General features: G+C 53.3%; 1 protein-coding gene and 1 long non-coding RNA gene across 8 annotated transcripts in view; one reads left to right on the forward strand and one right to left on the reverse strand.

Annotated features, from left to right (window-relative positions):
* Window positions 1-14,343, reverse strand: part of Megf11 (multiple EGF like domains 11) — a 211,200-nt gene that overhangs the window by 24,069 nt on the left and 172,788 nt on the right. For all 7 annotated transcript variants that reach the window (XM_027925884.2, XM_071607325.1, XM_071607327.1 and 4 more), the window contains 3 exons: window positions 6,763-6,883; window positions 5,569-5,732; window positions 4,532-4,634 (listed from right to left, as the gene is read on the reverse strand). In XM_027925884.2, coding sequence (XP_027781685.1) covers window positions 4,532-4,634; window positions 5,569-5,732; window positions 6,763-6,883 — 388 coding nt within the window. The remainder of the gene's footprint in view (window positions 1-4,531; window positions 4,635-5,568; window positions 5,733-6,762; window positions 6,884-14,343) is intronic.
* LOC117794912 (uncharacterized) lies at window positions 928-7,479 on the forward strand. The gene is made up of 2 exons (XR_004618788.2): window positions 928-1,376; window positions 7,233-7,479. It is a non-coding gene; the product is annotated as an uncharacterized lncRNA (long non-coding RNA).

Genomic DNA, 14,343 nt, shown 5'->3' on the forward strand with positions numbered 1-14,343 from the left:
CATTATTGGAAGGGCGGCAGCAGGGCCTAGGGACCACCTGGGCTTTGGAAGGTGAACATCAGAGGCTCCGAGAGGAGCAGAATTAGTTTTAAAACCCTGTCTACCTTGTTAAAAGGATGGGGACTATGAGGAAGAGAATGAAAGCAGGAGAAAGACTCAGACCCAGTGAATGAAGAGTCAGCCCTCACAGCAGCAGGAGAGCAGAGGGACCAATTTGGAAGCACCTGGAATTGTACAGACCCACCTGGCTGCAGGAAGCAGGGGATGTGCAGGCTTTCCTCACCCTCGGTCCAGTGGTCGGTGGTGCTGTCCCTCCCTGGAATGCCTCAGTTTTGAAGCAGTGTGGTGGTGGGGTGGGTTTAGGGAGAAATGCCACTTTTTGAGAAATGGCAGGGGGCAGCCACATTTGCCATATTTTCCCCATTGATGGTGGTTTCTCTCGTGGAGTTTCAAGTGCCTGAGAGGTGAACCTGCTCAGGCAACTGACTTAGCCCTGGGGAAGGGGAAACCACAAAATTGTTCAATGTTTCGGATACAGATCCAAGTTTCCCCTTCTCTAGGTACAGCCATTCCTCAGTATCCATGAGGGATATCCAAATCCAAGGATGCTCAAGTCCTTTATGTAAAATAGCATAGTATTTGCATATAAGAAAACATGAGAGGCCAGCATGGTGGTACATGCCTATAATCCCAGTGCCTCAGGAGGCTGAGGTAGGAGGGTCACAAGTTCAGAGCCAGCCTCAACAAAAGCAAGGTGCTAAGCAATTTGGTAAAACCTTAACTCTAAATAAAATGCAAAATAGGGCTGGGGATGTGGCTCAGTGGTCAAGTGCTCCTGAGTTTAATCCCCGGTACCCTCCCACCAAAAATAAAGCATACAAAGTGTAAGAAACACACATCTCAAATACTTTCACTCTCTAGATTACTTACAATAACTAATAGGGTGTAAATGCTGTGTAAAGATTGTACCTGTTTGGTACAGATGCAATTTGGTTTTTTAGATATTTTCTGTCTGCTGGTGGTTGAAACTTTGGATGCAGATCCCATGGATCCAGAAGGCTGACTACATGTGGAAAATTGTAATCTGCCCTAAGGAATTCCTTCGCCTGTGCTTGATGAAAACCCTGATCTATGCTGCAGCAGAAGACTTGCCGCCCCTCCGGAGGCATGCTGGGCGGGGGCAGAGTGTGGCCATCTGATGGGGCCCTGATCCCACCTGTGCTCTCTGCAGCCTGGCCACAGCAGTTGTGTCACACAGATGCTGCCCTTTTCTAAAACCAAATATCGATGGTGATCCTCTAAACAACGTTCACAAAAGTGCCACTGGATTCATGACAGCTTGTTGCTCCTGTGTTTTCCAGTCATTGCTGTTAAAGGTATAGCCACTCCCATGTATGGGATCCTCAGAGTGTTTGTGTTGAGAAAGGGTCCTAGACAGGGACCCACGAGTGTGTGGTGCTGATGCTCCGACTGCAGGTGGCTGCAAGGGCCCGCTGGGCTCCAGGATTTGGCAAGCATTATATTATGGGCCTGGTTCTGGGGGAGTAGGGTTCCTGTTTGAGGTCCTATGTGTCCTAAGAGCTCTCTGGAGCTTAAAATTGGCATTTCAGTGGGAAGAAGGGTCAAAGAGGCCTCCTGTGGGGAGTGCCCAGTACCAGAAGGGACTTACTGGGCAGCTGGATTGCCCAGACCCACTGGAGGGTCTGGCCTTGTCCTTGTGGCAAGCTCCCAGCTACAGCTTCTAAAGAAGCAGCTTCCTCCCCCAGAGTTGAGCAGGGGTAATAATCTGTTAGAGATTCTTTTCCTCCTTACTCAAGGGAATCGCATTATTTTAGTTTTCAGGACCCCCCTTCTCTACCCTTCATGGGTAAAGCTGAGGATCCACATGCTGTGATCCCTAGATCATGCCACAGGGCCAGCCGCTCAGCAGCCCACACCCCTTCAGGGCCCTTAGGGCTCTCTTCTAGGAAGTCTTCCTGGATTCTGCCCAGGGATTCAAACTTCTGTTTGATAGAGGCATACAGTTGTCTCTGTTACTTGAAAGTTTGATATACATGAATCCCCTCTCCCTGCCAGCAATCTGAAGATGAGGATGAAAGCTTATTGATATCCTGGCCCTGCTCACAGAGGCACTCCTCAGGGGCAGGGTGCTGCCTCAATCATCTGGTGCCCAGGACAGTGTTGGCACATACTTAGTACTCAGGACTGGGGCTGAATTTTGCCACTGAGCCTGGGTCAGTGCTGGGAGTGAGGCACTGCCAGGTAAAGTCTTGGTAATTGCTTGAGTCAATAACTGCTAGTTGAATGAGTTAAAGGCTCTCCCACGGAATGGCATCCTGGGTCTCCCGTCTTGTTGGCACCCCTGTCATGAGGCCCAGATGTTTCCTCAACTGTAGCTGAAGAAGGCTGCAGCAGACAATCTTTAAAATCTCTTCCATTTCCAGGGGAGAAAACATATATGGCCACAAGCCAACTACTCTCAGGTCTGTTTCAGTGAGCATTCAGTGAGTGCCTATTATGGGGAGGGTGGCGTGAACGCCAGCCAGTCACTGAGAGCTGTGGCTTATGGAGGAAGGAGACACACCTCAGGGCAGACCAGACCCTGTGCTGAGTGACAAGCCAATGGCTGGGAAGGAAACTCTGACTTTTCTTGAGTTAGGGGTGGGTGGGACAGGCTCCCTGAGTGGGGGGGAGGCCCAAGCCTGGACCCGCTCCCCATCCCTTCCTCTCCTTGGCCTCCTTATGCATGACAAACCTCAGGACATCAATCGCTTCTTTGAAAAGATGTCAGGACCACCTTTGGGGAAATGAGCTTTAGAACAGCAGAGGCCTCGCAGAAAGGTTGTCCATCAAAGACAGAATTTTTAAGCACCAGATGTCATTAAAATCTGATCAGCTCACTTGAAATTAAGGCAATGAAAAATTAAAGTGGATTACCATTTGGCTCTCGCTCAGAGAGTGACCAGGCTGGAGCCTCCCCATATATTGAGGGGCAGCAGTCAAGAGGGCAGGGGAGCCAGGTGGGGGAGGCTGCAGAGGCCTGTTTGGGGCCCTTGGAAGCTTTCTGGTTGTGGAGAACAGAAGCTGGGCAGCAACCGGAGGTGAATTATTTACATGAGAACTTACACTGCCAGAAGCAACTGGATTCTTTCTCTTTGCTGCTGCCCACCTTGGGACCGGCTGGTGGGTCCATTCACACACTGTGCTGTTACTGAGCACTTCCTGTGCTGTGGCCCACTTTACCAAGCACTTCTTATGTGCCAGGCACTCCTAGCGCTCTGTGGCACCAACTCACTTAAACTTCAGATGACCCTGTGGTTAGCTGTGAAGACTATAATTTTCTGCATTTTATGGATGGAGAATTCAGGCCCTGAAAGGTTAGGACCCATCCAAGGTCATGAATCCAGGCAGTCTGGCTCAAGTTCTGTCCTGAACCATCTTATTATCCCCATCTCAGTGAGCAGCAACGCTGGATGTGGTGGGAATGAGGCAGATCCTTCCCAAAGCCCATGGTCAAGTTAGGCAGGCCAGTAACAAAACACTCAGCTCAGTGTTCAAGGACAATGTGGCACTGCCACAGAAGGAAAGGGGTAGGTTATCAGAATAGGCAAGTGGGGGCTCTTGGGACATGGCCAGGTAGTGCACAGGCCTTGTTCCAGAGGAGCCGTTCCAGAGGAAGTAGCCTTTAACTTGAAACCTGGCACGCCGAAGGGGTCCTCAGGGCTGGGGATGCAGCTCAGTGGCAGAGCACTCACCCAGCATGCACAGGGTCCCGGTTCCATCAACAAGAAAAGAAAATAGGATCCTATCAGGTAAGGAGAAGGGGAAGAAGTGATCCAGACCAACAGAAAGAAGGTACAAAGGCCAGGCATCAAGATGGTGGTTGGTTCCTGAAGAAGTACCCCTGTGCTCTGGTGGCTGGGATCAGTGAGTGACACAGAGGGCCATATCATAGTGCCATGGTAGGATCCTGCGTTTTAGGTAGGAGTCACAGGAAGACATCAAGGCATTGAGAGCTTGTTGTGAACACATCTGAGTTTTGAAAGGCTCATCCTCCAAGCGCAGCTGGGCAAGAAGGGGTCCTTGTGACCAAGCGGGGGAACACGCATGCCAGAGGAGAGCAGGGATCAGGGAACCACTCAGGGGCCTCAGGGTGGAGGGAAGCAGATGGGTTCACCTTGTGCTTAGGATGGGCTCAGGAATCAGGATTCTGGGGTGGGGCTCCAGAGAGTCCCTTGTCCCCTCTCCACCATATTCTCTACAAATTGAGCACCTACACCCAAGTCTGTCTGTCTGGTTTTGTGTGTGTGTGTGTGTGCGCGCGTGCTAGCTTAACAGAATCTGTACATCATGGGTGTCAAAAAATGTTTGCTCACTTGAACAGAACACAAAACTGGAGCCCAGAGCAGAAAATGGGGATGGTGCACATTCAAGAAACAAGAAGAATGGAATTGGAGGAGAAAAAGAACAGTTAGAGAATATAAGAGCCCAGCTTCTCAGGACCTGGGTAGTGGCAAGGCAGAGGGGTTACCTGTCCATCCAGCCAGGCAGCAGCAGTGGCCTGTGACTGGATCACAGCCATCAGCATGGCTGCAGTCACAGCGTTCACTGCAGTTCAGCCCGAATGTGCCATCCTGTGAGAAGAGGGGGACAAGGAAATAGTCAGACTTTGACTCTTAGAAGTGCACACATTTCTATTGGCTCTGGATGACAGGACAAAGCCATAACCTCACAGGGATACAGACATGGAAACTGGGGCACAGTGGGGGTGCTTTTTGTAATCAGGGCCACAAAGTCACTCCCAAGAATTACTGGTTGCATTAATAGGTGAATGAGGTTTGGAGAGGGGGAGTTGATGGTCCTGCCCCATTTTTCAATGATTAGGCTCAGAAGGTTGTAATGGTTATTAACTAAAATTGTAACTGAAAGGGCACTTTGCTAAATGGGACACATTGATCACATGTGAGAAACAGCCATGATTTATTCTTTGTTCATGGGGGAAAATATGGTAACCATTTTAGTAAGAGCCTAATATACCTCATTTCTCTTAATCTTCACAATACTATGAGATGCTTCTATTATATTCCCACTTTAAAGATGGGAAACTGGGTTGGGGAGAGGAAGTAACACACTCAAGGTAATAGTGTGTGACAAAGGCAGGATTTGAACCCAGGACCTCAAAGCCCACTCTCATTCAATTTCACATCAGTTGGTTTAACAGGCTAAGATCTAGGGATTAAGTGTGGGTAGTTACTGTTGGGTTGTGCTTGGTTTAGTACCAACCCTGACCATGAAAGTCATGATTGTTGGAACCTGAGGAATTATAGCTCCCTGTCCTGCTCCTGCTGGGGACGAATCTGCAGCTGCTTTTGAGTTGGGTCAGAGGGCCAGCCCTAGATGCTGCTGACCCAGATGCCTCTGGATAGACAGCAGGCCCAAGGCCCAAGGCAGGACAGTGGCCACGGAGAGCTCATGCCTGTGACCTGAATTCAGTGTCCTCACCAAGCCCAGTGCGTTTCTCTGTGCATTCCTGTGGGGAAAGTGGCCGAGGTCCACCCTGGCACTCACAGGGCAGGGCAGCTCGCAGGTGTCCCCCAGCCAGCCCGGGGTGCAGGTGCAGGAGCCGTCGGAGGGGCTGCAGGCCGCCCCGTGGGCACAGGCGCAGCTCTCATTGCAGTTCAAGCCCCAGGTCCCGCTGGGACACGGCAGGGTGCAGTCCACACCCTGCCACCCTGTGGGAAGGGAGAGGACGGTCACTTCTCCCACCCAGCACAGCTTTCTGCCCACCCCGCCAGCTCTGTTATGCCGCGTCCCCTCGACCTTCTGCCCCAGCACAGCTGCTCAGGGAGAGAGTCCCGCCGCCCCAGATACCCCTGCGCTGGCTGGCCTTGATTGCTTTTGTCACAGGCAGAAGGTAGAAGGTCCCACAGGGGACAGGGAACCAGCGCAGGTGGGAAGTGTTTCCCTCCCAGGGTGGAGCTGCAGACTACCCCCAAGCCCCCTAGGGGCAGGACAGGCCAACTCCCTGCTCTTTTTGGGGGATGGGGTGGGGGGTGTTCTGAGGACTGGACCCAGGGCGCTTAACCACTGAGCCACATCCCCAGTCCTTTTTATTTTTAACTTTGAGCCAGAGTCTTGCTAAGTTGCTTAGGGCCTTGCTAAATTGCTGAGGCTGGCTTTGAACTTGTGATCCTCCTGCCTTAGCCTCCTGAGCTGCTGGGATTACAGGGGAGCACCATCCTGCCCCTCTCAATTCCTCATTCTGAGGCTAGTCGCTGGCTTCTGCCCTCAGGTTGACTTCTCCCCTTCCCTCCTTTGTTCTGTGGCACAGGGTGGGAGGACCCCGCAGCTGGCTCCCAGTGGGCTGGTCAAGGGCGATCTGGCCCACAGACTAGGGGGAGGAGCAGGAGAGAAGCCAGCTGTGACCTCTTCCTTTTCCTGCCAGGGCTTTGGCAGTGGCCAGGCTCCCTCTGTCCATGTCCCAGTTCCTACCAGGTAAGCCTCATGCCTAGGTCTGGGACTCCTTTTGTCCCTCCAACCCCAGGAGTGGCGCAGCTTCTACAGGTGCTCGGTCATGGCCCACCACTCTGTGTGTTCTTCAAGGACCCTGACACCCTTGAGAAGAACTCCTTTATGACATTCCTGCTATTGACGTCCCTGGATGGAGTGTGAACTGGGCTCTGGCCCTGCATGGGCTTGGGTGGGCGGGAGCAGCCCCTCCTGACCCTCAGTCACCAGCGGGCTCGGGAGAGAGGGCGTTACCTTCCCTGCAGGTACAGGAACCGTCTACCGGGGAGCAGGTGCCACCATTGTTACAGCTACAGACGGATGAGCAGTTGGGGCCGTAGGTCCCTGCTGCACAGGGAACTGCACACACCTCTCCCTGGAAAGAGAGTGAGTTTTGCTCAGGGGTCTCCCTGTGCTGGGTGGCTGCGGTAGGCAGGGTGATGTGCCACCCTGCAGAGGCCCCGATCCCTGGAACCTGTAAATGTGCCACTTTACAAGGAAAAAGGGACTTTGCAGACGTGACTCAGAACCTTGAGATGGGGACAGCAGCTAGGAGTGTTCAGGTGAGCTCATGAGTCTTTAAAGATAGAAGAGAACTGGAGGAGGCAGGGCTGAGAGAGGGCTGGCCAGGGGTCCGCCACAGCCGGCCTTCACTTTGAAGATGGAGGAAGAGGCACAGGGCCAGATGCAGCAGCCTCTAGAAACTACGATCAATCTTTTTACAGCAGCAGGAACCGGGTACCTCGATCCTACAACCACAGGAACGGATTCTGTCAACAACCTGAAAAAGCAGGAACCAGATTCTTCCCCTCAACTCTCCGGAAAGGAGCCGGCCTGCCAAGGCCTTGATCTCAGCCTGAGGAGACCCACAGACTCTGGCCCAAGAACTGTAGGATGAGAAACTTTGTATTGTCTTAAAACACTACAGTTGTGGCAATTTGTTACCCCAACAATAAAAAATGAATACAGTGACCCTTAGAGGTTGGGGTGGGGTCCAGCCTCCAGACCAGGGCTCCAGGGTAGGCAAAGGCCCAGGGAGCGTGGCCCCACTAGTCTGTATTAGGTCACATCAGCACAAGACTTAATCTTTCCCAATCTTATTTGATTCTTTTCAACAACACTGTGACACAAATAGTATCCTGTTGCCTTTTGCCTGAACCTCAGAGAAGCCAGGGGTAAATGATCATGATTCCTGGGTACCAACCACATTTCCAGTATCATGCACCACGCATATGTCACCTCACTCAGTTCTTTATATGGAGAAGTTGTCTAACTGTCCAGGCCACAGAGCTGGAATGGCTGACCTCCTTCCAACCTGGGAACCATCGTTACTGGGTGACATAAACCGGTTTTCCTGGCAGGCATTCTTGGAGATGGGATTAGTGAGCTCGTGAGAAGAAGCCTTACCTCTGTAAGGGAAGAAGGACTGAGTGGAGAGGCTGACCGGAGGCGATAAAGTCCTCTGCTGACCTTGCAGGAAGACCCCTCAGAGTCGACCTCAGTCCCTTTATAGATGCCTCAGTCCCAGCATCTATAAAAGGGGAAGGAAGGAGAGCCCTCATTCTCATCAGTGATTGGCTGATGTGGTCCTGGCCACAGGGACGGGATTCCCCAGGTGAGATGGACGCCTGTGAGGGCAACTTCTAGAAAGAGCCTCAGCTGGGAGCCCAGCTTTCCAGGCCCTGGGAAGTGAGGCCTGGGTGGGAAGGGCGGATCCGTTGCCCCAGGGACAGTGTGTGCTGTTGGCCCTGAGAAGAGATCAGGGCCAGTTGCTGGGGAGGAGAGGAGTGCAGGAATGGGGACCTCAAGCCTTGAGGACTGGGAGCATGCTGTGAGGGGCAGAGGCTGTCCAGATGGGGAGAGCGTCAGGGACAAGAGTATTGCGGACCATGAGACTGGAGCCCTTGAAGGGTGGCTGAAGGGAGGGGTTTGTGTGGGGAGGTGTGAAGGAGGTATTTTAAAGGGAGGCTGGGGACCTAAAATGGCAGAAAATGGAGTTTGGCTTTTCTTCCTTGAGTTCCCCCAGGACATGCCTTCCCACCTTGGGAAACTGGGGCTGTCTGCTCTGGGGCCTGTTGAATTCTCATTTCCCCTTAGATGGCTCCAGCAGGTTCTCAGGACTCATGCCTTAGCTTATTGAGAAACAGCACATCTTGGGCCAGAAGACCAGAGCTTATCTGGGCTCCACTGGCTGTGTGATACTAATTAGGTTACTGCCCATCTCTGAGTCTCGGTCCCAGCATCTGTAAAATGGCAGCCCTGGAGTAAAGGAGCTCACTCTCAACTCTGAGGGTCCAATACCTGGCTTCACCTTCACTTAGGCCACAGAGAGACCAGAGGCTATGGACCTTTGGCCAAGGGGACATTCCTGGTCAGCCCTCTCTACTCTGTCGCACAAGCACAGGCGACGTCAGGAGGAGGCACTAGGAGTGCCAGGCCTGCACCATAGGCCCTACCGCCCCACTCTTCTCCTGCCCAGTCTTGGAAGGCTTGACCAGTGGAGTCTGTCAGCTTCCCCATTACCCTGAAAACTCACTTCCCCAAGACTAGAAATGGCCCACAAAGACACACTCAAGCTCCTAGGACCTGGGCCTGGGCGTAAAACTCAGGCACGGTGTCCACCTTTCTCTTCGAGGCCTAGCCTCCTCTCTAGTCCTTGACCCTGATCCTCCTGGAGGCCTCCAGTCCCCTGTGGGCCCAGTTAGGGTCTGGGGATGGGGTCAAGAAGTTTGAGCTGCCTGCCACCCAGAGCTGTGTCGGGGCACGACTTCCTCCCAGGGAAGCCCTAGGAGGCCACCGGCTGGGAGGCTCTCTGCTTCCAGAACAGAAAGAAGAGACTTAGAGGGGACAGTGACTTACCCAGGGTCCCACAACCAGTGCAGTGATGTGCAGAGGGAGAAGCGGCTCTGCATTCCAGAGAGGAGCAGGGCCAAGCGAGCAGGTGGCCTCTCCCAACCTGCTGCCACCTTGCGGACACGCACTGGACCTCGCTCCCCACATTGTGAAGTAGGACTAATGACCCTATGCACCGGACTGTTCAGAGGGTTAAATCAGTTTCTATTTGTGGAGCAGGTAGATCAATGGGTTGGGTAGAAAGCACTATAAGAACTTATGTGTAGCTGGATGCAGTGGCACATGCCAAAGATCCTACTGGGAGGCTGAGGCAGGAGGATCTCAAGTTCGAGACCAGTCTAGACAACTAAGGAAGACTCTCAGAACAATAAAAACAGGAAGGGCTGGGGACGCAGCTCAGAGATAGAGTGCTCCCGGTTACCAGATTCCCAGTACCAGAATAGAATAAGAGAGCCGAGTGTGTCCTGGCATCTCTTATTAAAAGAACCTTGGAGGTCTAGGCAGGAGGCAGCTCTGGAGGACAGAGCCATTCCTCCAGCAGCAAAGGTGGGGTCCTGTGCAGGAGCGGGGGAGATGCTCCAGGGGGCAGGAATCCGACTCCAGGGTCAGTTTTCCCACCCATCTCCCCTGGGGGCTGGCTCCCTGTTCCTGTCCTCACACATGAGTGGCAACTTTGCCCACTGCACACCAAGGCCCGGTTGTGGGGGACGGGGCAACTACTCCCCCAGGAGCCACACTTGTGAGTTCCCACAGCACAAAGTCCAAGTGGGAAAACGGATAAGTCCTAAAGCGGAGCCAGATACAGCCAGCTTCCTGAATTCCCCTCACCCACCCGGGGCCTAGTGTGGCCGCCTGCCTCACTCCAACACCTCAACAAGCACAGGAACCCTGGGCTACACTGGTTCAAACCACACCCCCCCACACACACACACCTTCTAGCCTCTGACCTGAGGGCAGGGTGGCTCTAGAGCTGATTAGCAGGGTATCTGAGGACTGACCTTCCAGAAAGCCAATTACATGGTCCCTCAGGGTGGCCTGTCAGTCCTGCCCACCCCAGAGCTCCCCCCACCTATCCTCTGGTGTGGCCTCCTTGGCTGTGGGGACCACTAACTGGCCTTAATCCTGATGATCTATGTAAAGTCCGAGTCTGAGAGGCTGATGTCAGGATAAACGTAAAGACTGGCCTTGAATTTGCCATCCTCCTGCCTCAGCCTCCCAAATGTGGGAATTTATGTCCAAGCGTGCTTGGGTGGCCAGTGCACACAGTGTGTTTCTGTGCTGTCTCCAGCGTGTCTGTTTTTCCATTTGTATAGATTCAGGAACAAATTTGTGCCTCCTCATGCTTTCCCCATCGGTTCTTCCCGGGTACTCTCCCCTCCCCTCGGGCCCTGTCCTGGTGGGAATGAGAAACACCAGCAGCCACCATCCTAGCACCCTGGGGGGTCCTGTGGCTCATATTCCTGCCTCCATCAGGGGAGATGGATCTGGTTTTCACGCCTAGACTCTGGGCTCCGGACAGACGCTGCTGGTGCATAATGGACCCTCAATAAATGTTTAATTGAAATGAGTAGTTGCGTACACATTGCCTTCTGCAGTGGACAGAACCTGAAGGACCGGCACTTTCCATATCTTCTCTCTCATGCCAGCCAATTCAGCAAGCGTGTGCTGAGTGCGACCAGTACTGAGCCAGCCTGTGACAGGCTCCAGGGGCACAAAGGGGCCCTGGGCCCAGATTCCATCCTTGAGCAACGTGTTTGGTCACTTGTTTACTCTCTACCCCTCCAATGAGACTAGAAGCTCTGGAAGAACTGGGACCTTATCTGTTGGGGTTGCCCAGCATCCCTAGCTGAGTTCCAGCCACAGGGTACAGGAATTACGGAAGTGTGTTGAACAAACGAGCAAGGCCCTGGTAGGCTGGGCTGGTGACTCCTGCTGCACATAGGAAGTACTGAATGGTCTGAGGATGAGTCCCTTGCTGCCACACTGACTCTGAGTCTCCCTGGCTCTCTTGTGAAAAGGGAAAGCCAGGCCAGATCCCCATGTGTGGCTCCATGCCCTGCCCAGCACCCCTGCCAGCTCGCCTAGCCAGGAGGAGGCTGAGAAGCTCATCGTTATCCTGTCAGCTTCTAGAGCTTCTGCTCACGGAGACTCTGAGCTGAACAGGACCTGAGGGATGATGGCACCCACCCAGAGCCACAGGGCAGAGATGGATGTAGGAGCCACTGCTCCCAGGGAAGCGGAGTGCAGTGCCTGCCCCAAACCCGCCCTGTGTTCATGTCTGTCCACCTCTTCACACTCTGGGGAAAAGGACCCAATGAGAGCCAGGGTTGTGAGCTCAGTCAGCGGAGAAGGCCTTTGGCACCTCATGTTCTGCATGTCCCAGACCCTCTGCCCACCCCCCCAAGCCAGGCCTGGCCCCTACGGCCCTTCTTTGAGGCTATTCCCCAAGATCACCGCCATCCAGGATTCCCACACATCTTTCTGGAAGGCAGGCTTCTCTCCTGATGGACACGTGATAGTTCCAGGGAATACACAAGCTTTGCTTTCTATGCCAATCATCTGTGGCATTGAAGTCAACCAATGTCCCCAACTTTTCACTATCCAGGACCCTTTTATAATCCTCTGCCTGCAAAACCTCTCAATTTGAAAGACACTTCTGTCACTCTGTGCCGGTGTCCAAGGCCAGTCCAGATTTGGACAGGTACGATTTGGTCAGTGACCATGACCTAGAGATTCCTATGATGTCACCTATATCCAAGAAGAGCTTCTGATCAGCTCACATTAACCTGGGCTATCATATAGAGATAATTTCATTCTAATTAAGAGCAGAAGAAAATCTTTAGTGTTTATCAGCCTCATTGTGGGGAATGTAGGATTTCTGGCTGAAAGTTCAAAACTGCTCCTGGCAACCTGTGGCAGCCTTTGCCAGTGTCTGGCTCTAAGGCCCCGTAGCTGTCCCCAGGAGCATCCTCCTGCCTGGAGTGGGATCTTTGCCCAAAGGAGTGAGGAATGGTGAGTCGTAGGCCTAGGGACGACCCCTCCTGGGCCTCTAAGAATGATACCATCTGGGTAGTCACCTACTCTGCTAGTGCCCAGCCTGGACCTGGTCACACCTGTCCTGATGGTGTGGAGAGAGCCCATAGTGCCAGAGATGGAAAGGACACTGACAACCACCTGGTCCACTGCCTTGTTTTACAGGCGAGGAAACTGAGGCTGAGGGAGGTAAGTGACTTGCCCAGGAGCACACAGCCAGTGCAAGGAGACATGGATTTGGAACTTGAATCTTCTGTCTCCCACTTCAATTGCAGAAAGCTAATCATAGCACAGATACGGTTATATTCTGGGTTTGCCTATGCTGACCCTGTTCTTATCGATCAGATATTCATTGCCTAAACACAGTCTGTGTCTTCAAGGGCTACCCACTGAGGCTCAGAAGCCCTGGCCCTTTCTCAGCACCTGGAAGGTGATGCCTGGGTAATTTTATATCTCCTTGGATCTGGGTTTCATCTTCCTATCCCACACCACTCTTCCCAGGACCGGGAGCCTCTGCCTCTGCAGGGCACGTCCCTCAGTTTCCACTGGGCGCTGCCTGCCAGGCCCGCTCAGCATCTTCACTTGGTGAATGGGAGATGGATGTGAACGCTTCCTCCCATCCAAAGGCTGTTAATTATACAGCCTTGGCTATTAACATCCTGAACTTGATCTGAAAGCGCCACGGGCAGAACGGAACCCTCCAAGCGGGTCCTGCTCAAGACGTGCAAATCTCTCCTCCGCCTTCACCTGGCTCCTGCCCAGCGTAGCCGTGCAGGCCCGAGCCCCCTGGGTAAGGAGTTATATGTTCTATTAAATTGGTTTCAAATGTTGTTTGTGGAATTTTTCCCCCCGCAACGTGCTGCTTTGTAGTGTGGCCCTGTTTGGAAAATTAATCAACAGCTGGGCTTCTCATGTTGATCGCCCGTTTTCCGAGCAACGTGCAGGAGGTTAATGAGTATTTCTTGGAGTGGAAGAAGGAGGAGAATGGCAAGTGGCCGACCTTTCTTTACATAAAGGAGGGAGGCCCTTGTGGAAGTTCATCTCCAGGTCCCCTTAGGTAGGCCCCGTGGGCGGGAGGCAGTGTAAACAGCAGAACTGGGTTCTCCAGATCTGGCCAGTGTGAAGCCGGTGTGCACCCGCCAGCCTATCAGAGCTCAGCAGGGAGGACTTGGGGACAGACCCAGGGAAGGGTCTTGTTTTACAGGGTGGGGCCTGAACCAGGGCCTCATGAACGCTAGGCGAGTGCTCTACCGCTGAGCTACGTTCCAGCCCCTCTTGTTTTTGACTTTGAGACAAGGCCTTGCTTAGTTGCCCAGGCTGACCTTGAACCAGCAATTCTGCCTCAGCCCCCTGCGTAGCTGGAACTACAGGTGTGAGCCACTGCACCTGGTCCCATCCGTCCTTTTGTTGGAGTAGAAAGGGCCCTGGGTCAGAGCTCATGGGTTCAAGTGAGGCAAAAGCACTGACCCACGCTGACCTGGCCTCCAGCACCCATCCCTACAGGCCACCAGTGTCTACCAATGTCTGCGCCGGCCCAGGCCCCGCGACAGGCCCGGGTCTTGCTAACCACTGCACTAGACTAGGTGACGGACCGAGCTCCCACACTCCTTAACTCTCCCCTCCCCTCCATTGTCACAACAGGTGTCCCTGTTACTCGCTCCTTTGTGGCACTTATCATAATCATAATAAAATAATAATTTTTTTAAAATTCAGCTCTGACAAGTGTGAGAACCGCCTGTGGCCCTGGCCCTCCGCCCTGCGCCTCCCCCACAGTCCCTGCTCAGTAATCGGTGCTGAATCAACTCAGACACCCAGGAAACACTTTTTAAGCCCTAGTGGGTGCCAGACACTGCCCTGGACCCGGGACCCAGGGTGAGTGGAGCTGAGCTTGTCCCACGGGGCCTGGGACACAGGCACCTCCCTGCCTCGGGACGTTCTGCTTCTGCTGCC

This window comes from Marmota flaviventris, chromosome 2 (assembly GCF_047511675.1).
Source record: "Marmota flaviventris isolate mMarFla1 chromosome 2, mMarFla1.hap1, whole genome shotgun sequence".
Taxonomy (NCBI): domain Eukaryota; kingdom Metazoa; phylum Chordata; class Mammalia; order Rodentia; family Sciuridae; genus Marmota; species Marmota flaviventris.